The sequence below is a fragment of the Delphinapterus leucas genome, chromosome 2 (assembly GCF_059928025.1).
Source record: "Delphinapterus leucas isolate spDelLeu-1000000601 "Yukka" chromosome 2, BTC_Dleu_Yukka2, whole genome shotgun sequence".
Classification (NCBI taxonomy): Eukaryota; Metazoa; Chordata; class Mammalia; order Artiodactyla; family Monodontidae; genus Delphinapterus; species Delphinapterus leucas.
In genome coordinates, this window is record NC_143130.1 from 83,536,182 (window position 1) to 83,562,000 (window position 25,819).

Here is a 25,819-nt window from a genome sequence, read left to right on the forward strand (position 1 = left end):
TCAAGGGGATTTAACACCTTAAATTGCCTGCTTTATATTTATATAGTGGTTTTGTCTAAAAAAATTTTTTTGTGCACATTTAAAATTCCTGTTCATTTAAAATAGGCCAGGGATTGTCAGACTTTTTCTGTCAAGGGTCACATAGTAAATATTTTTAGATTTGTGGCCCATGCAGTCTCCCTCACAACTACTCAACTCTGCTTTTGTAATGCCAAAAACACCCATTGGCTATACATAAACAAATGAGCATTTCTGTGTTTCAGGGATATTTTATTTACAAAAAAGATGTGGTAGGCAGTATTTGGTCTGCTGGCCGTGGTTTTCTAACCCCTGCAGTCGGCAAAGCTGCGATTAGATTCTGTTATAATTGAGTGTAATAGGCCACAAGAAGAGAAGTAGAAGCTTTCCACTGGAAAGTACTGTTTTTGGTTGTCATTAACATATAATCTTGTAATGCTCCCTCTTTGCTAAAATTTAAAGCTGTTTGCACTCAATTTTGGAGCCCTGCCTTGTGAAATCTATTTTGGCCTTTTGGACATTTTTTGTCTTACTTCTCCCACTTCTTACTTCTCAAAGGTAGTCTACAAACTTGATCTTGTCAATTACTAGCTATATGGTAATTTATTGTGTGTGTAGTCATTTGAAAGAATGCATGTCCTCATTTTTAACTTTAGTTTATATTATTCACTTTTTTGTGTGGGAGTATTCTGTAGGTATTGGTTTCAATTTAATAGGTATGTGTTAAATCGAATTGACTAAAATGTTTGGTGGCCACACAGAGACATATATCCAAAATAAGTGTTTGGCTGGTTATTCTTTACATAAATACACATAAGAAGCATTACAAAAAAAAAAAAGGACTTTTTTTTTGTCCTTTGATCTACTTAGTGGTAAATCAATTCTAAGTTATTTTCCTTCAACCGACATCCTTTCTAACCTTTTGGCCAATTATAAACTTATTAGTATGATGTTTGGAAAGCATTAGCATGATACCACTGACTTAAAAGTCATAGTTGGGAAGCAAAGGTGTTTGCAGTAAGTCAAATTAGTATATCTACAGCACATCTCTGTTTCTTTTTTTTTTTTTAACATCTTTATTGGAGTATAATTGCTTTACAATGGTGTGTTAGTTTCTGCTTTATAACAAAGTGAATCAGTTATACATATACATATGTTCCCATATCTCTTCCCTCTTGCGTCTCCCTCCCTCCCACCCTCCCTATCCCACCCCTCTAGATGGTCACAAAGCACCGAGCTGATCCCCCTGTGCTATGCGGCTGCTTCCCACTAGCTATCTATTTTACTTTTGGTAGTGTATATATGTCCATGCCACTCTCTCACTTTGTCACAGCTTACCCTTCCCCCTCCCCATATCCTCAAGTCCATTCTCTAGTAGGTCTGTGTCTTTACTCCCATCTTGCCCCTAGGTTCTTCATGACCTTTTTTTTTTCTTTTTCTGAGATTCCATATATATGTGTTAGCATACGGTATTTGTTTTTCTCTTTCTGACTTACTTCACTCTGTATGACAGACTCTAGGTCCATCCACCTCACTACAAATAACTCAATTTCGTTTCTTTGTATGGCTGAGTAATACTTCATTGTATATATGTGCCACATCTTCTTTATCCATTCATCTGTCGATGGACACTTAGGTTGCTTCCACGTCCTGGCTATTGTAAACAGAGCTGCAATGAACATTGTGGTACATGACTCTTTTTGAATTCTGGTGTTCTCAGGGTATATGCCCAGTAGTGGGATTGCTGGGTCATATGGTAGTTCTATTTTTAGTTTTTTAAGGAACCTCCATACTGTTCTTCACAGTGGCTGTATCAATTTACATTCTCACCAACAGCAGCACATCTCTTTTAATTAGTTTTCATCTCTTGGGGGTGTGATTGCAGAGTAATTTAGCAACATAAAGTTGTTATCTTAGTTGATAATTATATACAGAGAGAGATACAAAAATTTAAGGAAACAGTTGCTATTTAAAGAGAGCATGTAGGACTTTCTTTTCTGTGCTACATATAATTTAGCTTTTAAATGAAATTGCTTTTGAATTTGATATGACTACTTTTTTCTATTAGTTTAATTGAATTTTTTATAGGATGCTGAGTAGACCACATATTAAAGGCAAAAACAATATAGCAAAATCTATTTTTGTAATGTTAAGCATGACTTTCAAATGTCTCTTGTTTTTCTTACTAATTTTTTTTTTAAATCTCTAAATGTATATCAATATCTTTAGTCTCTTCTGTAATTCAGAATTTGGTGTCTGAGTTAACATTTCATACTCTGTGTTATCATGATTTTTACAATAGTGAAACATTTCTTTTCCTGAGATCTAGACAGATTTGCCCAGCATTCTGATGGCATCCTCATCATAGCTTTGTACCAAGATAAGATAATCTTTTCTATATTTTCTCTAATACTGGTAATACCTTACATCTTAGAGGAATGTTTTGGCTTCAGTACAAAGTTAGATAAGTTTATCAGCGATTATTTAATTATTCCTAGATTTAATAAGAACATCTTAGCTTGGGCTGTTATAGCAAAATATCATAGATGGTATGGCTTATAAACAACAGAAATTTATTTCTCACTGCTCTGGGGGCTGGGAAGATTAAGGTGCTGCCGATTTGGTGTTTGGTGAAGGCTCTCTTCCTGGCTGCATATGGCTGTTTTTTCATTGTACCTTCATATTGTGGAAGGAAAGTGAGCTAGCTCCCTGGACTCTTCTTCTAAGGGCATTAATCCCACCTTCATAGCCATATCACCTCCTGAAGTCCCTATCTCCAAATACCATCACACGGAGATTATAAATTCAACATGTGAATTGTGGTGGGGGAGTCCCAACACACAAACCTTCAGTCCATAGCATTTGGTTATGTGAATTATTTTACACAATTCCTATTTGGCCGTACCTCAACTTGCCATGTTTTTCCTTAACTTTCTCAGAGCCTTTTCCCGAAGTCGATCTCTGTCACGCGGTATTTCATTGCCTAGAAAGAAGATTGTATTGCACATTTGTTCTCAGAATTACTTATAAAACCCTAAAACTTTAAAGCTGGTATTGATTTTTGTCCCTTTTCAGAAATTGAGGACACACCCGTGGTTGTGGTTTTTTTTGTTGGGAAGGATGCATCTGCCCGTAACCTTTGTCCTAGTATGTTAGCCAATTCCCAGTCCAGGATGCCCTGAGATGTTCCTTCTGACCCCTTGGTAATTTTGTTTACCATCTTATTTCCTTTTCTGTATCTCTCCTTTTCTCACTAAACTAGTTAGTTGTCCCAAAGTGGTGAGTGGTTTGTTTAAATCAGTTATGTCTCTTGTTTTTGCTCTTGCCTGCAACCAAATCTGTTTGCCTTATGGAAATGTAGTTGATTGCTGAGAGATTATTTTGGCTATATCGTAATAGGATTCTAGTAGCATGGACTTTATAAGCACAAAATATAGAAATTTAGTCTTGAGAAAATTAGTAGTATTCTTATAATTGAGACTTTGGTTTTTTTTTGTTTGTTTGTTTACTACAAATCAGAAGTTTTCAAGAATTGGAACTAAATAAATTGAACCTGAAAGTTAAAAAAATGTATCTTCTTTTTAGTCATTTAAAAAAATAGACTTACAGAATTATAATTGTGATTCACAGAGCAATAGTCACATTTCAAGAGTAATACAGAAATACAGATTTTTTTAAAAAAGAAGTATACTTGTTGCTACATTCCTTTAAGATTAGGTGACCATACATCTAGGATCACTGGAACAGTCCTGGTATATGCCTATTGTTCCAGTGTAATTATTAATAGTGCACTATTTCACTCTCAAAAGTTGCCTGGTTTGAACAATAAATAATATGGTCACTTTACTTAGAGGAGACTAGCCTTAATTCAAGTGAAGAAAAATATATACATCTTCTACTTTATGTTAAAAACTTCAAAATATTCAAATAACCATGATGATATACTAATACAAACAGGTTAATAAAATATAAAACTTATGCTTAATCATTTTCCTTTCATATCCAGATATGTAAAAATACTATACTCTCCTTCTAGTAAGTGAATGACATAGTTTAAGTGAAAAATTTAAGTCTAAGGGCAATTAAAATCTTTATTTTTACTTCATCCAATACATAATCTTGTTTTTCAGTGTATGTTATAACTTTCTGGATGCATCATTAATTTTTAAAAAATTCAATAATATCATTACACAGTAATGAAAAGTAAACCCTGCCTTTTTAAGTGGCTTATTGTTATAGTAATCAACATGTAACCAAGCAACCCTTAGTTATGCTTTACAAAATTCTATTCCTCAGACTTATAAAACAAAACCTACCATTAAAAAATAAGTAAGCAATCTTGTCCATTAGCAAGAGTTAGAGTATGCTCTTTAAAACTGGATATTTTGTTGGATACACTAACAATATTTTATACTCATAAACCAGTTTGAAGCCTGAAATACAATTTCATTTATCTTTACATTCTAAGCTTTATAGTGTCCCAGAAAGTGTCCATCTGTTCAGCTGAGATTGCTTCAAATAGTGAGTGGTCAGAAAGACTTAGATGATAAAGGTCAAAAGAGCCTCTTGACCCTGTGATACTTGCCAAAGCAATTGGAGCATCAGGACTGATATACTGTTAGATACAGTTCACTAAATCAGCCTCACTTTAACTGGTAATGATAGCAAAAATACACAGTAAAGTCATTGCTGAAAGAAAACAAAAAGTATCCAATATAGTAATTTATTACCAGTCAGTGGGTTTCCCGCACTCAGCTGTTTTACCCCTGCAGTGGTGAGAAAAAGCAAAAAGGTACTCTAACACTTAGCTGAAAATGGATGCCCCGCTGATACCCGGGATGCATGGTGGCCCCATGATTGCCCATGCCATTAGCTTGGTAATGTCATCGCTATTGTAAACTCAGCTCCCCATGTTCTTCTTGTGCATCAGCTGCAGATTGAAGCTTTCTCCTTTGTCTTCTATTTGTGCTGCCAATCATGCTGCTCTCCACCAACCCTTTGGAGGGAGATAGTTTTTACTACCAACAACTATGTTCAGCCGCCCAGAGCTCAATGGATCTAAAAATGAATGGCTGACACTTTCATTTACACCTTGATTTATGCATTGTTGGGCTATTTGTTCATTCCTATCCTTCCACCAATGGTTTTTCATATCTTTGTAAGATATATGTTTTTGGTAACTAGTATATCCCTACCTGTTTATAGTTTTCTATGAAATGAAGTTATTTGTTATAAATGTTGAAATGTATTTGGTGCAATATGAGCAAAGCCCTTTGTATATCTTTTTCATTTAGTCAATCAATAAAAAAATCCTTCTAAAAATAGTTACTGGTTTCTGTCAATGAAGGAAAAATTCCCATGGAGAAGTATAAATGAGCACTTTGAACATCAGGGTTTTTATCCATAAAACTATCTTAAGATCAACAATATAGCACTGAGTAAAGACAGATTAAAGACGAGATTTTGCTAATTGCAAGCACAGAGATAGTAAAATAAATTTTAATTCACATTTCTAATTGTATATGGGAGGTGCAGTTTGTGTTTTTGACTTCTGTTTGTGTCTGCTTTAAAATAGCTCAACCTTTATAGAGTGAGTAAAAATCAGTAAACATATGGATTCTCTTACCTTCCTCAAATACTTGAGTTATTTCAAGGTTTACTTCATTTTATAACTGACAGATACCCCATTTTCCTCAAATCGTAATAGAAATTTATTCCAGAAATAATTATACAGAAAGCAATATTAACGTAGCATTTACAGTTAAACACAAAACATAAACCTGATTTTGTTCTTATAATTAAGGATCTGGTAGTGTATTAAAAAAAAAAAGTTTGTTACTGTGTACATTTTTAATGGATAAAGTAGTCCTTCATACATTTAGTTTTACATATCAAAGTAAATGACATGCTATAATTCTCCATGGAAATATTTTTTTCAATTAAAATCTAAACATTTTAGGTTTGGTTATGGAAATTGGTACATTGTTGAAAAGGGTGTAATTTTCTCTTTCTACCAAGACACATGTTTCAGCTTTTAATTTAACAAACATTCTCTAGGATTATTCTGGACTAAAACTAGATATGTGAGGAGCTAGAAAGCTCCAAACCAGAATCAGCCTCTACTCCACTAGTGCTTTTATTTTGACCAGGTTTTCAGCACTGTATTTGATTACTAGGAAGGCAGTTTGGTGGGAAGCATGTCCCAAGCCAGCTCCCATCTATTTTAGAAACTGCAGAGCTCTGTGCTTCAAAACAACTACGGAGTTTATTATCTTTTCAAGGACAAATAGAAAAAGGCATTTCAGAAAGAAAGAATGTTCCTAATAATGCATTTCTGCACTGCGAGGGATTGTTTGACTTGCAGGATAAAAGTCTTCTACTCAATTAATTTGAGTTATTATTACAATTAATTAATTGGTTAATTAATTAATTTGTTTCTGGTATAGAGACAAGGCAACTCATTATACCCCATGTCATAAATATTCATAAACCAAAGAATCCGTAAGTCAGTATCTGGCTTAGCTCTTAGTCTATTTTTTAGACCAAATAATCTAAAATGAAAATTGTGTGAAAGCTTTTTAGCACTGAATAAATGTTAATTTACTGTTACCTTTATTAACAATCCTTTCACTTTTCTTTCTCACTGTATTTTCTACCTTAGAAACATCAAAAGGGCAAGGTGGCAGGCAGAGGAGGAGCTCATTCACCAGGAGCGTGTGTCTTGTTAGGAAAATGACTAGTGTCTTAGGAAAAGAGGGTAAACCAACTTGGGACTCTCCAACAGCTAATGGAAATGTGTAGTTTAAGGAAGGTAGCACAGTCCCCAGAATAAGCTGAATCTCAATGGTAAACAGCCTTCAGAGACAAGAAGGTAGATAGGTAAAACAGCATCTAAGTTGTACTTTCCATGAAATTTTTATGTGGTTATGTGTATTAAATCAGTTAAAGTAGATGGCATGTCTTGATGTATTTGAGGGGGAAAATATAAAAGCATTTTCTTTTCCTGGATATCATATCAGTAATATATACAGTAACTTGACTTTTCAGGTACGGTTTATGTTGTAATTTAAGAGTTTTCAAAATACAATGTAGCAGTATTGGTTTTCATGTATCGCTAATGGATCGAGGGTGAATTTTAGGAAATGAGTGCTTGACAGTACAGGGAGGACCCTGACATTTATGAATAGTAAAGAAACCTCTCTCACTCTTCAAACCACAGCCCTGTGTTAGCCTCTGTTATTATGATACTTTTGATGTGTTCCTTTCTAGACCATAAAATAAAAACGTGTGTAGGTCTGTGTGAATGTGTATAAATTCCGTTTTCACATAGAAATGAGATATTATAGATTCTGTTCTACAAATTAAGTCAAAAATATTTGGTGGACATTCTTCTATATCAGTACATACACATCTACCCTGGTTAGATTTTTAACCAAGCCGCCAATAAATACTATTTTAGTTTTCTCTTTCAGAAAATCTTTGATGGGGGAAGCTATTTAGGACTGTATGTTAATATGCAATTGTTACTAGTTTATGTTGTTAAAATAAACCCAGTATTATTTTGTTTACTTGAAATTATTGCATAAATCAAATTTAAATGACAGGATTAAAGAGGGATGGTTATTCATACAAATGCACTAGGAAAACCATTCCAATTTATCCAATATTAAGAAAACGTATGACTCAAATAATTTTTTAAATAAAAAAAGCAATAATGATGCCAATTTAATTTATAATAATCTACCATCCCTACTATTATTTAACATTTTTTTCTGGCAGTTTTAGCAAATGTCAAATCATAAGAAAAAGAAATAAAAAGGATAAAAATAGAACAAATTACTTTTATTCAAATATAGTAATAGTGGATACGCTACATTTGAAAAAATGAATAGAACAGAAAACCTAATAAAACAAAAATTAAAGTTAAGCATAGTAGTGCCGAAAACAAAACTCATATACTAACACAGAAAACACTAGTTAGAAAATAAAATGAATATAAAAAATTCCATTCAATGAATATAGGAAATTAATAGGGATAAATTTAATAATAAATATGCAAGATCCATATGAAAACACATTCTAAAAATTACTAAAAGTCCTGAAAAATATCTTGATTTAGTAACAATGTAATCCCAGATGGAAAGTACAGTATTTTAAAGATTTCCATAGTCACAAATCTGTACATTTAATAACAATAACTTCCAAAATCTCCCTGGTGGGTTTTTGGGAACCTGGTGAGTTGATTGCAAAATTCGTCTGGAGAAATAAATGTATAAAATGAGCTAAGGAAAGTTAAAAAACTGAAGAAGAATGGACATGGGGCTTTTTTCTCAGATGTCAAACATTATCATCTGTCCATCCATCTATCTGAAGTAGAGTTCATTAGTGGTTCAAGAACAGACAAATAGATAAATGGAAAAGAAAAAAAGAGTTCAGGAATGAGGATGTATATAAATCATAATTTGCTCTTTGGAAAAGATGGCACTTAAAATCATAGAGGAAAGTAAATAAGTGGCTTTTGTATAATTGAGAGTAATTTCTGGGAAAAATATAAAATTATATCCTACTCTCTACCTTTAACAAAAATAAACTTAAGATGAATACAAGTTTTAAACATAGAAACATAGATTACTAGACGAAAATACATAATAATATTTTTAGTAATTGTGAAGGGCCTAGGAGTGGGAAAATTCTCTAAATATACGTGAAAAAATTATAGTTTTACTATTTAAATTTTAAAAATCATATTGCAAAAACCCCAAAGATCTATAAATTTAAAGTCTAATGATACGTGAAAAATATTTGTAATATATTCAACAGATGATCAATATCTTTACATACAAAGGGGCTCTTACCATTTGATAAGGAAAAGATAAATAATAAAATAGGAAATGGGGCAAATATTAACACTTAAATCACAGAAAAATCTACAAATAGTCATTAAGTTTTTCTCACTAAAAAATATCAATGCATATTTTTATAATCAAATTAGTAATTTCTTAAAAAGTGATGAACTCTTTAATGACATGATGAAATAATTACTCATTTTTGGTTCAAGTGTGTTTTGAAACAACCTTGCTGGAGCATAGTCTAACAATTTAACCAACATTTTAAAGGCACATATTTTTCCCCCTGAAATTCCACTTCAAAGAATTTTTTAAAGAACCTGAAATGTGTTCTATGATTTTAGGCACAGGTATGTTCAAAGAAGGCATAGAAAACAGTGGTTTTCATTTGTAATCTATGGAGAAATGGCTTACTTGGGGAACACTTTGTGCTCTTCCAAACAACCCGAAATTCTGCATCAATAAGATTTTGAGGAGTCATAGTTCAAAGTCAGGGCAATGACATCCAAGTATGCCAAGACCCAAGAGTAGGGGCACCCTAACTGAAGCTCTGGGTAGACAGAAACCCACTGACTGGAGGCAATCTGTTAGGAAGCAAGTTGACTCTTGACTGATCCTATAATTAGGTGCTTAAATGGGCTAGTGTTGTGAGGCACTTATTTTTCACTTAGGCGACAGTTTCTTAAATGAATTCCTCTGGTCACAAAGATGGGCTTGTGGGAATGTGCAGCACTAACACCTGAGGGCTGAATCCCAAGTTACCAGAAACAAAGGCATACTTAATTATTTTTAAACTGTGCTGGCTTTTATTTGTTATTTTTCAAAAAGACCTGGAATAACATCTTAATCATTATGTTTTGGTATTGACTAGTTACTAGAGGGAGGATGCCTTGAAATAAGTATGCTTGCCCTCAATGTTTACATGACTTGGCTGACCTGCACTTTTAGACTCAATGAAGTCTTCTGTAAAAGATCTCATGTTTTATGAACTCTTAACAACAAATTCCTGTTGGTATAATGCACTGAGGTTGAGGCACGCTCAGCTATTTAGAGGTTGGAGTGGGTGACAATAATGGTATTGATACTTATACATATGATGAAGACAAAAGGTAAATGTTGAAAAAGAAATTAAAATGTCATAAAAGAAATCCAAGGAAGGCAAGATTACAGCTGGAAGAGGATATTAGAAAAAGTTTGTGTAGGGAAATCTCTTGGGGAAATGAGCTTTCGTTAGGGGTAGAATTTCTGTAGATGGGTGTTAGGGCATTCCCAGCATGAGAAGAGGCACAGAGGCAAAGGAATCAAAAAAGCTAAAAAGTCAAAACTAGCTACTAACAGCAGAAGAATCAGGCAGCAGTGCCAAGCACAGTTTGCAAATAGGAAAGAAGGCTGGGGGAGAATTTGAGTGAGATGAACTAGACTGCGAGGTGCATGCTTCAGGGACCATTGGTCTTGCTCACCACTGAGTCTTCCACATATGGCACAGTGCCTGGCATGTAGTAAATGCTTAGTAAACATCTGATAGATGAATGAATGAATCATTAATGAAAAGTGAAGGAGGGAACATGGTATGAGAGGCACTGAAGGAGGACTTCAGAGAAGGAAAAGATGATATTCAGATTTCAGCCTGGTTCACTGGAAGAATGTTGCTGCCAGGGATGTCAGGAGATGAAGTGGACTATCTTAGTGAGGAGACTAGTACTGCAGTACAGATCCAATTAGGAGAATCTGCTCCTCCAGATTTAATTTAATTTAATGGTTTAAAAGTTTTAATGTAGTTAGTCTGGATATTCAATTTAAATATATAATTATTTAATTTAAAAGATTTTCTTGTATTTGCTATTACAATCACTTATATTGTAATTAATTGTGTTTTGGTATGGTAGATCAGGTTATAATTGAATTTTACAAACATTTTCAACTTAATTTCTATAACTCCATGCTGACAGTGAAATAGCTTTAACTGAGATGTTGACATAGAAAACTTTCACCTTTATTGACAAAAAGTATGATTAAAAATTGAATGACATGCCACTTCACTCAAGACTTTAATAAAAGTTTTATACAGAATAAGTAAGAGTAAAGTGTAACTTAAAGCCAGGCCACTGATGTGGCCATATACTTATTAACAGTAGTTTTCTAATATGCCTCTACTGCATTTTAAATACAATCACCGTACTTTCCTAATATTTCTAATAAATGCTTTCTTGTTTATCCATTTTCTTTTTTCTTTTTTTCTTTCATAGCTCCTTATGCATTTTTGTGAATATTATTCCTTCAATTTCTCTTTGATGATTTTTTTTTCAGTCCATTCTAAAGCACTGATTTCATCTAGAGTAAGTATATATCTCAGCTTTTATTTTTTAGCTATTAGATTTTCAGTGTTTTGGAATTTTGGTTTATAGACTCATTTCTAGAGCAATTTTCTTGTGTTTTTTTCATTTTGGTGTATTTTATTTTCCTCCCTCCCTCTATACTCAGCTGATATTCTCTGTTGGTTTTACTGTTGCGTCTGTCTACCTTTTCAAGGTCCTCAGTCCAGAATAAGGCCTGGACCATACTGATACTAAGTATATTTCTGTCTAATTGGGGAATGAGCTTGTGGGTCGATTTAGTTACAAGTTAAAATTATTCTAGGTCAGCTACCCTCCATAGTGACGTTAACCTCAGGGGCTAAACTCTAAAGCCTGGCACCTGCTTAAAGGCCTGTGACTTCACTTCCACACTCAACACTTTGTGTTTCTGTCCCATTTTGGCCCTCGAAGATGTCTATTTTGTTTTTGAGCTTGTGTAAACCTTTTAAAATTTCTTTTAAAAAATATTTCATCCATCACTGGTATCCATTTGGAAGAAATAATTTGCTCCAAAGTCTAAACTTTGCCATCTTGACTAAAAGTCAACTGATATTTTCAAAACCTCTAGGATTTGTTAGTTTGTCATAAAACAGAAGTAGTTAATTAAACTTAAAAGCTTTTGCACAGCAAAGGAAACCATAAACAAAATGAAAAGACAACCCTCAGAATGGGAGAAAATATTTGCAAATGAAGCAACTGACAAGCGATTAATCTCCAAAATATACAAGCAGCTCAATATCAAAAAAACAAACAACCCAATCCAAAAAATGGGCGGAAGACCTAAATAGACATTTCTCCAAAGCAGACATACAGATGGCCAACAAACACATGAAAAGATGCTCAACATCACTAATTATTAGAGAAATGCAAATCAAAACTACAATGAGGTATCACCTCACACCGGTCAGAATGGCCATGATCAAAAATTCTACAAACAATAAATGCTGGAGAAGGTGTGGAGAAAAGGAAACCCTCCTACACTGTTGGTGGGAATGTAAATTGGTGCAGCCACTATGGAGGTTACTTAAAAAAGTAAAAATGGAGCTACCATATGACCCAGCAATCCCACTCCTAGGTTTATACCTGGAGAAAACCATAATTTGAAAGGACGCATGCACCCCGATGTTCACTGCAGCACTATTTACAATAGCCAGGACATGGAAGCAACCTAAAGGTCCATCAACAGAGGAATGGATAAAGAAGATGTGGTACATATACACAACGGAATATTACTCAGCCATAAAAAGGAATGAAATAATGACATTCCTTAGACATGGATCAACCTAGCAACTGTCATACAGAGTTAAGTAAGTCAGAAAGAGAAAAACAAATAGGGTATAATATCACTTATATATGGAATCTAAAAAAATGGTAGAGATGAACTTATTTGCAAAGCAAAAATAGAGTCACAGACATAAAGAGCAAACTTATGGTTACCAAAGGGGGAACGGGGGGATGAATTGGGAGACTGGGACTGACATATATACACTACTATGTATAAAATAGATAACTAATGAGAATCTACTGTATGGCACAGGGAACTCTGAGCAATGCTCCATGGTGACCTAAATGGGAAGGAAATCTAAAAAAGAGGGGATATAAAAGAGGGGACATATGTATACATATGACTGATGCACTTTGCTGTACAGCAAGAAACTAACACAACATTGTAAAGCAACTATACTCCAATAAAAATTAATTTTAAAAAAAGTAGCTATCTGAACTTTTTTGTAGCAAAGATGTAGGCAGCTACTGTAATTTCCTTTTGTATCCATGTACTGTATTCTCTGCTTTTTGTGGCATGAGTTTTAAAGATAACTTCTTATATAATATATTAGGTCATAAATTCATCTACGTTGCAGAGTTGTTTCTCAGAAAATTTTCTACTTCAAGAAATTGTGTTACCTTTTCTGTAAATTTACCATGTTTGTTAATCATCATATAATTTCTCAGTGGTAGTGTTCAGTACACAGATACCACATTTCCCCCCACCCCCCATCATCTGTGCCATCCTTACTTGAAAAACTCCCATTGTCACAAATCTTTTGATGTGGATACTTTCCCTTGAGTATAGGTACATTTTCTAGAATTCCTAATCTTTTTTCTGGCATGAACTACACTTGCAATGCATCAACTGTGACTTCCAGTTTTTTATTTATTTAAAGAATAGGAAGAATTTAGAAAATTACAGAGAAACCAGAGTGCTGAATCTTTGTATATTTTTATGATTATTTTCTGATCTGCTACATGGCTTCATCCATACCTAGTTAAAAAGAAGTTGTTAGAGTGACTCATCACCATAGAGTCATTCAGATGTCAGGGAGGAAGAAAACTTTCCTGTACCCTTCTAGGTTCTTCTGGCTGGTCTAAGAGTTAAATTGACATGAGACAGATTAATAGGAGAAAATCAAATTTAATTTTATACTTATGGGAATCCCACATACATGAGAGGGTTAGAGATAGAAAGGTAAAATGAGGTATATATGACATCCTGAGCTAAGGAAGGGGATAGGAGTCTGGGGCTTTCAAGGACAGGAGGGTCATTCACAGGATGATAAGCAGAAGAGCACATGTATGGGTAATTAGATGTTTGCCTTGACATATAGATGGAGCCACTTAGATAAAATCTGTCTCTGGTTATAACTCTTTTCTGGGAAAAATCCCCAACTTAAATTCTTCTAGCTAGTTAGGGGAGGGGCAGTAGTTTCTCTTGAACCCTCAGGGTCTGGATTACCTTTAGTTCAAAATAATCCTCATGCAAAAGTGATACATTTTGGGGAGGCTAATTCCAAACCTCTATACAGATCACTAAACTTTGTTTTCTCAGGGGCTATATTTTACATGCAGAATTCCCCAATTTTTATATAACTTATTAAATTATGCAATTAAAGTTATAAGCCTGGGAAAGAATATTGAGAACACAAAGGTGAAAGTACCGACAAGCAAACATCATAGTTCCTGTGATTAGAAGGCAGAAAGTAGAACATAGCCTACCAGTGGTCAGGAGGATTGTAAAGCATGGGTTAATCTGTTGAGTTAGCTGTTAAAAAGGTCCAAAAAAATTTTTAATTTTAAACTAAAAATAAAGTTATAATTATTAAAATGTGATTTATATTATATTTAACAAAATTTAGATTATGATTGTAATTATATACTACTTCTTTAGAACAAATCATGTGTTTTGTTTTGTGTATTTTTTTAAATTAAACTGTATGGTACATAATATGTTACATTTTACTTCATGTTTGAATTTTATATTGAATAATATAGAGTTATTTTAGAAAACCATTTAAAAGATAATCAAGTGAAAACAAAAAACAAAAATAAAACAAAACAAAACAAAAAGATAATCAAGTGTTTCACAGGCCTCTCTTATATATTTTATGTTACAAGTTTGTCATTTGAAGCATCTGAATTAATTTTCTCTTCCTCAGTTGTTAGCTGGTCTTCTCTGCTGGATTCTTATTAGTCAATGACAATGGGTCTGACTCAGATAGTTCCAACATCCCTGTCTGGATTTAGTGTAATCCTGCATTTTTAACAGTATTTGCTATTTACTTTGCAACTGGATTGCATTATTTGATAATCAGTCAGAACCTGACTGATGGATGTTAGAAAGGGAGGAGTGTTTGGGTACTAATTTTATAAATGATCAGCTCATTAGTAAATATTTTCATATAATGATTACTTTTTCTTCCTTATACATCTCAGTGAATATGGTGTTTCATAAAAGGAATGCTTAGCTAATGAGGACCCTCTGTATATCTTAGAAACAATAAATAAAAAAACATTATTCCATTCTTTGAAAAACTTAAGTTGATAATATCATCTGAAGAATAGATAGAAAAAAACAGACTTGAGAATCCTGACTTGGCTATTTACCAAACGGGTAACTTTGAACAAATCACTTTACTTCTCTGTCCCTCATTTTCCCTTGTGTAAGGGGAAGGGGTCAGATTAAATCATTTCTAAATTCTTCTTGCTCTAACAAAACTAAATATCTAAAATATTTGCCCGTTATCATCTATATGTTTTCTCACTTAGGATTTAAATGTTTGTACTAGGTATTATTGCACAAAAATCACAAGAGTGAGCAGGTGAGTGTAATTTTAAGCATCAGTTTTACCACATGCATTTTGTATCTGTGGTAGGTTGGGCAGGTCAGATTCTTTCAAAACAAACTCAGTGGGGGATTCAATTTGTTTTCAGGAAGAAGTTTTATCAGAACATGTTGTTAGACAGTGTATTTCCACCTTCAAAGACAGAAGGTAAAAACAGTCTTTTTAAACCATTTTGTCTTTCTGAATCAGATAGGAAAAGAAGAGGCACAACTGAACACAGTAAGATGAAGAAAAAAATAAGTGAATAGACATTCTTTTTATAAAGATGTTAGACTTATACCTTCACACCTTTTACATTGTTTTCTTCCAAACGTTTGGGTCTTTTTCGGTTTTCTTTTTTACATGTATACTGGGCTGTTGAGAGTTTGAATTTTGTGTTGTTAACTTTAGTTTTACCTGTCATTTATTCTGGGTTCTTGCTGATAGCAGAAGAATAATTTCTGCCTGCTGTCCATCTGGGATTCTACTTGTAGACTTTCTGACTCAGTAGCTTTTCCCCAAATCTGTGTACTTCAGACAAAGAGCTCAGCTCTGTGTGCCTCCTTCTACTCCCCACCTGCTGTTTAGAGCATTCACATGTAGATATATCAGTACCATTTTACTCCCCAGCCTCACAAAGTTCAGAGGTTGGAATGGACCATTGTTCTTTAGTGCCACCCTCTTGCTGTCCTGATTGTAAACCATACCTCCACTCTTGCCTCAACCTGAATGTCAGAGAGTAAGACTAAACATGATGTGAAGTTGGGGAAAAAACCAGCACCTTCTGATGTATGCAAAACCTGGACAGTACATTTTGGGGAAGTATCTGCCAAGCAATCAGAGAGCATTCTATAAACAACATGTAAACTAATAACTTAAAATTTATATTTAGCCCTCACATTTTTGCAGTGACATAGATTGAATGAAATACTCTTGTATTTAATTATTTATTCTAGACTTTTTATCGTAACCAGATTGGTGAATGTTTCTAAAACACTCCTGTTATAATGATGGTTTACATATACTTTATCATTCTAAAAGTAATATAATTACATTTATATTTTTACGCAACATCATTCAGTCATGATTTAGCAGGTTACTGTTAATAGAATTCTTGTCTGAGTAATATATTGTATATAGGTAACATATAAATATAAATAAGTTTAAGAATTACCGTAACCTTTGCTACACATTACTAAAAGTTATGTATTGCCCAGTTCATGATATGTTAAAACCCAGGAATTACTATTATAGGTATTTATTTGCTTTCTATGTTACTTATGTCTAAAACAATGGCAAATATTGTTTTTCAAATCCTTTGGTGATGTGACTTTAAAAATATGCTATTTCTTAAAAGATTTTAAAATGCTCAAACAATGATCACTGGCTAGCATTATAACATTTAATCATTTTAGTACATTCAAATATAACAATAGCTTATACATATTGTCCAATGGACTTATTTCCAAATGGAAGCCAACTTTGTTGTATGTTAAATAAATTTGGAATAACATTTGTGATTTGAAAATATTTTAAAACATCCAGTTGCTCCTGAGGCTTAAGGTGATCACATTTAGGGACAGAAATTTAGGATTTTTGTTTATGGCAGTACAATGGGCCTATTGTGGTGGTGTGGATCTCAAAATAAGAAGATGAGACCAGACCAGGGAATGTGTATACTGCTAGAATCATTGCTGTGATTTTTGAGTGGCCCAGTAATTGAGGAGGTCTAGCTGTTGTGTCCAGAGAATATTATTGCTTAGGGAAGTGGAAGTGCACAGGAGGGCGAAACCCTGTCTTCAGCCTGCTTCATTAACCGCTAATTCAAAAGAAACTATGGCTATAGTTTGTGAATAGGTGACTTCCTTGCTTAATACCCTTCAAGGGTCATGACTGCTCTTTGAGTAAATTTGAAACTCAACAGTTTGCAGGGCTTCAGTGTAATCTGGCTCCTGTCCTGTCTGTCTCATTCTGTAATACATTCCCGTACTCTACTCTGTAGACAAACTAAGATTGTCACAGTGCATGATCCCTACATACCTTCTCACTCCTCTTCCAGCCATCACTCTAGGGGGCTTCCCATTCTCTTCCCTTTGCCTGGAATACTTGGCCTCTCACTTTTCTTCAGTTCATTTCTCCTTCATCTTTCAGATCTCAGTTTGGTGTCACTTCTGCTTAGACTCCTACTTGTATCTTTCAGGCTGAGATGCCTTCTTCAGATCTTTCTAGTTTCCTATATTTTTGCTTATACTGCCCTCATCTAAGCTATGTGGTTAGTGCTTGGCACATCTGTCTCTCCCCTCTGAGTGTAAAGAATGTGAGCTGCATCCATACAGATGCTGGGTCTTGTTCTGTATTGGGTAGATAGCTTCTCACACCATGTTCTACTTAATACATACTCAGCAAGGACCTCTTGAATGACAGCTGAATGAAAGAAAACCAGGCATAAACCCAAAGGATGGACTGGGAATGGTAACCTTCAAGAACATGAAGTAGCATCTCAATTAGGGAAGATGATACTCAGTATTTTTAAGACTCTTGATACATATTATCACAATAGTTTTGAAAAATGTTAAGGACATCTAGATCTTATCAGAGTTCACCTTGAAATGATCACTCAACAGTTTGGGATACTCTACTTTTTGTTTGTTACAAATCTGTGAAAATTCTATCTAATTTAAGGGATCAAAACTGGTATAGTATATAAAATTTTATACTTGTTTCCTTTTTATTGGGACAAATGGTTTAAAAACTATTCCCCTCTGTGATATTTTTTTAATCTCCTTTTCTCATTTTTTCTCTTGAGTGTATGGCTAAATAATTTTTGTGAGTTCTTTAAATATCTAAAATATTAGCCTTTGATCATTTATGCTGTAATTGTTTTTCTTACACTTTTAAGTTTAACCTGATTAATGCACTTTTTTTTTTTAGAGGTACCTGTTAAAAATATTTAGATAGCCATATCTATTATTAATATTTTCTCTGTCAATTTGTATTACTTTTTTAAAACAGCTTTTGTTTAGTACGGTAAAATATAAATTTTTGTAGGCGTTTTAAAAAAAGATATAATCAGAAGGAGTCATAAGAAATCTGCAGTTTTGTAAAAAATCAAACTGTACTTTTCAAATCTAGATATTTTCTATCGACAATATATGTGAAGTTCTTGCTGTGACATTATGTATTTTATAAAGGACTCTTTTAATATCTACTTAATATTTTAATGTGTGCATATACCATAATGTTTTAGCCAAATCTCTATTATGGAACATTTACTTTCAGCTTATTGATATAGAAAACTTAACAATGAGCATTCTTTTTCATATAATTTTGTGCATCTTTGTAATTTTACCCCAGGATAAATTATCTTTAGAAGAATTTCTGCATCCAAGGGTATATAATAGTTTAAGGTTATTGATACATTTTGCTAATTGCCTTCCATGAAAGAGATACCAGCTTACACCCATCACGCAGTGTGTGAGAGTGCCCATTTTCTTGCTCCATTATCAAAACTGAGTATTTTAATTTTTAGTGTTCTTTACAAACCCAATTTCTGTCTCTTTGTAGGCTAATAGTCTGAACAACAGCACTGATTAATTCTCTAAAAGTAGTGAATAAAGTATTTTAAAATTCATCCTTAAAAATAATACATGTTAGTTTAAATGAAATTTAAGGCAACTCTTAGAGGTGAAAAACAAAATGAGAACACAAATCCAGACAGGAGAGAGAAAGCTGAAAGACCATTTGCTAGTCTCTGGGTTCTCTCAGCTTTGGTTTTAACTGTGACACAGGTAATTAGAGGGAATGTCCAGGCCCAGTGTATTGATGGGAAGTTAGGCTGGAGAAAATTGCGCAAATCCGTTATTCTCTAAGAGCTGTATATGCAGTGAAAAAGTGAACCAAGGTGAGGGATATATTCCACAAATGGAGATAATAAAGATTTTTCTCTTGGTTTTAGCCCAAGATGGATGGGGGAAAGTAGGTTTGCCTGAAAATTGATAACCATAACCTAACTTCACACAGATTGAGGGTTAGGATTCACATTACTTGCAAGAAATGAAAAACTCTTAAGGTAAAATTTTTATTTAAATAGGGACCTGCTGGTGGTACCCCTGAGTACCTGGCAGTCAAAAATACAAATACTCTCTTGAAGAATGCATCTTTAACCCATGTCTCAAAGGATTCTCACCGATAATGTTTCACACATACACACACACACTTACAAAACATATAAGGAAACAGGAAAGCATCAGCAAAATAAAAAAGAGTTATATTCACAAGGATTTCAAAAATTGGAACTATAGATACAGAATGCAAAATAAGTATGCTTAAAGAAATAAAAGAAGGCTTGAAAAATGTAAGTAAGAAATAACTGACTAAAAAATGACCAATTTGTCAAATAAAATTTCTAGAAATGAAAAATGTAAAAGTTGAAATTTGAAAATCCATGGATAAGTTAAATGACACGATAGAGACAGGGGGGAAGAAAACTGGCAAATTAGAAGAAATTCTGAAGTGATTGCCCAGCATGTGACAGAGAGAGACAAAGAGATGAAAAACATGAAAGGGGATAGAGTGACAAATAGCTAATCAGAGTTCCATAAGGGGATAATAGGATAGAGAGAGAAGATATTCAAAAAGACAAGTCTGGGAACTTCACAAAATTAACGAAGGATAGGAATACTCAGATACAATGTAAGAAAGATTGGGGGAAAACATACATACCTAGAAGAATCACAGTGATTCTGTGATTCTATGCAAAATATTAAAGACAAGATCTAAAAAGCAGCAGAGAGAAAGGCCAGATGGAGTGACAGACTATCAGCTCTCTATGTGACATGTCAACCACATCAAAGGAAACCAGAAGACTGCAGAATAATGCCTTAAAATTGCTGTGAGAGAATAAGTTAAAATAGTATACTCAGCGAAACTATCTCCTAAGAAAAACATGATTCCGTTGAGAGGATGAACAAAGTCAAAGTTGATTCCTTGAAAAGAAAATAAAAACTGAGAAACTTCTGGCAAGAAAGCAACAAAAGCAACAAAAATAATGTCAGAAATGAAAAAGGACCCATAGTTATAGGTGTTACAGAAAGTTTAAAAATTATAGGCAAATAATATAAACAACATTTTGAACAATTATAAAACTATCAAAAGAAATTAAGCACTATCTGAATAAGTGGGAGATATAATCTGGAATTTGATAAACATCCTCAAATTTATATAAAGGAGTAAAAGAACAGGACAGGAGAAACTACCCAATCACCTCTTAAAGTCTTTTCATGAAGCTGTTATACAATGGAGTATTGTGCAGTCATAGATAAATTGATTAATGTCCCAGGGAAAGAGATCAGTGAGAAAAGGACAAATTCACAAATAACGTTGGAATAATTGAATGTCAAAATTTTAAAAAACATGAAAATTATTCCCAATTGGGAACCAAACACAAATATGAAAGAGAAAAGTATGAAAGAATTAAAAAGTTGTGTGGAACTTTAAATTTTGGGAAAAAAATAGGTAAATAATTTTATATCCTCTGGATACCTATAATTTTTAAAGTAAATATTTCATAAATTTGATAGCATTAAAATAGGAATTCAGTGTTCATCGTAAAACACTATTAAAAATAGAGAAACGACAGGCCACAAATAGAGAGAAGTATTTGGACCACATAACCAACAAAAGATTACCTCTAGAATGAATGTATAACCCTAAAAATCAATAAGGAAAAGACAAACGAAAGTTTATAGAAGCCATAGGCAGACACTTTATAGAACAAATGTGAAAAGATAATGAAATATTGCAATGATAATTAATGGCAATAATTAAAAAAAAGAAAATTAAAACTACAAGGGATACTATCTTATATCCCCATATTGACAAAAATGAGATCCTGTATTAATAAGGATGTGGAGCATGGAAACTCTTTATACAGTGCTACTGAGACTTATAAATTGATACAATTATTTGGGAAAATATAACAGAGTTGAAGTTGTGCGTATCCTATGAATTATCAATGTCACTCTAGAAAGTTTTGCAGATGTGCACCAGAAGAAAGTCTTCACCAGAAGGATACTCACTGTGCCTTTTTTTCTTTTTGTAATACTAAATCTTGAAGATAATTTAAATATCCATTTAAATGGATAAACTGTAGTTATCATATAGTATAATACTTTATAGTGGTAAAAATGAAAGAACTACAGCTGTAATCATCAACAAATATGAATCTCACAATCGCAAAATTCAGCATAAATAAAGCAAATCATGGAAAATTATAAGCAGCATAATTATATTTTTATGAAAATTGAGAACATGCAGAATCAAATAGATTAATTAGGAATAGATATTTAAGATTAGGACACTAAATGAAAGCAAAGAAATCATAAACATGGAATTCAAGATAGTATTTAACCTCTGACAGTAGGCAGGGGTATTGACTCAGAGCAGGTTCTATTTTTTTTTTTTTTTTTTTTTGTGGTACGCGGGCCTCTCATTGTTGTGGCCTCTCCTGTTGCGGAGCGCAGGCTCCGGACGCGGAAGCTCAGCAGCCATGGCTCACGGGCCCAGCCGCTTCGCGGCATGTGGGATCTTCCCAGACCGGGGCACGAACCTGCGTCCCCTGCATCGGCAGGCGGACTCTCAACCACTGCGCCACCAGGGAAGCCCAGCAGGCGGATTCTTAACCACTGTGCCACCAGAGAAGTCCCATAGTTTTACAAAAAGGATTTTTTCCTGCCTAATAGAACACATTTTCCCCCAAAAATATAGTCGTACACCATCATTTAAATATATTTGGATGATATTCCATTGTATATATATACTAATTGTTCATTCAACAAATATTTATAATACTGTATAGTAATAATAATACTGTATAGTAGCATTATTTTATAGGCATTGGGAACAAAGGGATGCACAAAACACCAGGGGTGGAGTTTGAATGATACTGGGGAAGATATACAGTAAACAAATAAATATTTCATATAATATAAGGTAATAATTAGTACTATGAAGAAAAAAAAGCAAGGAAGAAGACAGAGAGTAATAGGTTGGCATGAGAGTATATGGTACTCAAGTAAGGCACCCTAAATGAACAGGAACATAACTGAATTGTGGGAGCCCACCATGCCAGTATCTAGGGCAAAATCATCTTAGAGAAAGAACAAATGCAAGTCCACAAGGCGAGCCTTTAAAATAAAAAAAAAGCAATTTGATACTGGTTCACATTTAGGTTACTTCCAATTATTAAAAATTTTAAACAAATTTCGAGAGACCATTTTTGTTAAAAGACTTCTTAAATTACTGCAGGTGCTCTAACTGTTCTTCTCAATTTTCATACCCACTTTTCCCCTATTGTATGTTTTCATGGCTATACTGATAAGAAGATATGAAAGTGTATCTGGAAGAAAGTTAATCTGATGCCATCTTACTCTATAGGCCTAATTCATATTTTTTAGAGGAAAAAATGAAAGTTTTAGAAAGGAAAAGTTTTTCAAAAAAATTAGAATATAGAATGTTGAATTTAGAGGGGAATTTTTATAGCTAAGGCAAAAAATTAAAATGCCTTGGGTTGTGCTGCTACTTAATTTCTTTTTATGCCATTTTAATATCATGGAACTTTTAATAAAATCACTTAAAAATAAGAACTTTGACACATAAATTTTTAAAATCTCCCTTAGGTCGCTGATGCCAAGTGTTTCTCAGGACCTTTTAATGTCTTGCCTGTGAAGACAAAATGGAGTAACATTGGTTTTCACATCCTTCTATTTGATCTGGAAAACCTTGTTGAACTTTTGCTGCCAACTCCAATCTGTGACGTTGACCCTTCCAATTCATTCTATGGCAGTGAGATCCTGAGAAGAGCCAAAAGCACAGTAGAGAAGAAAACACTGACACTGAAAAGAAATAAAACTGCCTGTGGTCCTCTCTCAGTGGAGGCACAAGCCAAGCCTGTTAGTGAAAGCCCAGCCCAAGGAGAAAATACCATGAAGTTATCAGAAGAAAATGATGTCATTAAAAGGCAGAAGAAAATAAAGAGCTCCAAAAAGATGCACCCTAAGCAATCTAGAAAAGTCAATGCTAACCTCACAATAGACACAGCTAAATTGCTCCTATCTTGCCTTTTGCCATGGGGAGTGGATAAAGAATTAGACAATCTTTGCATTAAGCATCTCAATATTTTAAAGCTTCAGGGTCCCGTTTCTTTAGGACTTGCTTCAAATGAAGATCACTTCTCATTGATGCTGCCAGGTTGGGATTTATGCAATGCTGAAATGAAAAAAGACTATTCAAAAGTAAATTTGTTTTCCAGAAAAGTTTTGGACTTGTCAAATAAATACACTTCCACTCTTCCAAATCAGGCTGGGATGCCAAGAAGACCGGAAAATAATTCTGATTCTTTGCAAGAGCCAAACACTATCTTTTACTTATTGAGCAAACTATTTTTAGTTAATAAGTTAGTTAACATGCCTTTAGAACTGGCATGTGGAATTGACAGGTAAGACATGCTTAGAGATTTTGACTATTCTTATTTACGACATTAAAAAATTATCATTATTTGTTATATTTAGCTCTCTAGCCTCCCTCCTCCCCCCTCCCTCCCTCCTCTCCTTCCTTCCTTCCTTCCTTCCTACCTTCCTTCCTTCCTTTAGATGAAGAGTAAATATGCAACATCTCCTTTAGCTTAAAACAATTTTAAGAAAATCTTCCTTTTAATTCTTTGAGATTGGAGACCACTTTGGGCAATACATCTATATGTTTTAAAATTTATTCATCCAACAAATATCCATTGCTCTCATAATATGTGCCAGGAAATTCACAGTACTGGATGCTGAATGATTCAATAGATAGATAGATAGGTAGATAGATTCACACACACCTTGAAATCCATTATACTTGTTGTGAATTAAGTACGAACAAAAAACATTTAAATAAATGCCTATGATGATATACTTCATATATCATTAGGAAAGGAAAAATTTGAAAATTTCGTACCTCAAATCCCACTGTTTAATTCATACTTCGGCATATTAAAATAGAAGAGGTTATCATTAATTCACTTATAGAAAGTACAGTTTAGTAATAATAGGCATTGCTTTTTGAGTGTTTAATATCTACTAGTCAACATGTAAGCCCTTTACATACATGATTTCACTTCATGTGCACAGCAAAGCTGGGATTTAGGTACGATTATTTTGCTTATTGTATAGATGAGGATATTGAGGCTTATGGAGACAAAGTATCAACCCCAATATTAATTCAGAGCCTTACAAGCTGATTCAAGGCTGGGCATCAGTATAACTCCAGAGCCTGATTGCTAACCTTGACTCTGTGTTTACCTTCTCCCACTGCTAAAATTCAATATACTTTTTCATAGTCTGATGTTAGAAGATTGGATTCAATTCATCAAGTGCTTACTGAATATGTTTTTAGCACTAGCTCATAGAAGAAATATAAATAAATTTCTCATTTGGGTAGGAACTAATTGAAATGATGAAGATAATGCACATGAAATAAGTAGAAAACACTGAAGGAACGAGGAGAAATATTTGTAGTATAGGTAAGTATTATAGGTGGTCAGAGTAAAGAGAATAATTAGTGTGAGATGAAACCATCAGAAAGCCTTTATAGAAGATGTGCCGTTTGAACTGCTCAGTACATGGTGGTAAATAGTCCTTGACATTTCTATTCTTTCGTAAGAGCTCAGTTCAACAAATATCTGTGTCAGGTACTAGATAATAGGGTTCCTGCCTTCAGTGAACCTACAGTCTGGTAGCAAATCCATATGGATTATGTAGATTCAGTGTTAAACTCCCTATCATTATTATGCTTCTATGCTATAGGGTTTTCCATTTTCTGTTTGGTGGCCCTAATAATGAGAAAACAGAGACTGTGAATTTCATTACTCATATACTTAATTTTCCTCTATTTTCTTTTCTTCTGTTCATTACTACATATATATATATATATATATACACTTATATAATATATAACTTCATATTTATAATTTATATATATAATATATATGTATTTTAATTTCAGTTAGGCACTTTTCTTTCTATTACTAAGAAAATTAAATAACACCTAAAGTATGATAAAAAAAATTGTAGTCAGCCAAGCCTGAAAACCTGAGAATGAACCCTGGTTTTGTTGTTAAACTAGTCATGTGGTTTTGGACTAGTCACTTAGCCCCTCTGGGCCTTGCTTTCCTCATTTACAAAATGAGATGAATAGAATAGGTGATCACCAAGATTTTTTCAAGTTCTTAAAAACAACTTATATTTGTTAGCCTAATCATGATCCCACAGAGCAGATGAGGGACTCAGTTATTGTCGCCAGAGGTTTTCATTCTAAGTTTGTTCCAGATACTGAATACAGGATGTGAAGGATATATCTGGTGCCCTTTAGGGGAGATTAAGGGCTTTCAGCGTGCTTTCCATTAAATGGCCTTAAAATCATTGCCACACTTTAGTTAATCTTTACAAAATTCTGCATTAAAACAAAT

The 25,819-nt window shown here is 33.7% G+C and overlaps 1 protein-coding gene across 3 annotated transcripts in view; it reads left to right on the plus strand.

Moving 5' to 3' along the window:
• WDR72 (WD repeat domain 72) overlaps window positions 1–25,819 on the plus strand; it is a 193,887-nt gene that overhangs the window by 79,551 nt on the left and 88,517 nt on the right. For all 3 annotated transcript variants that reach the window (XM_089907181.1, XM_089907183.1, XM_089907182.1), the window contains exon 14: window positions 22,995–23,812. In XM_089907181.1, coding sequence (XP_089763307.1) covers window positions 22,995–23,812 — 818 coding nt within the window. The remainder of the gene's footprint in view (window positions 1–22,994; window positions 23,813–25,819) is intronic.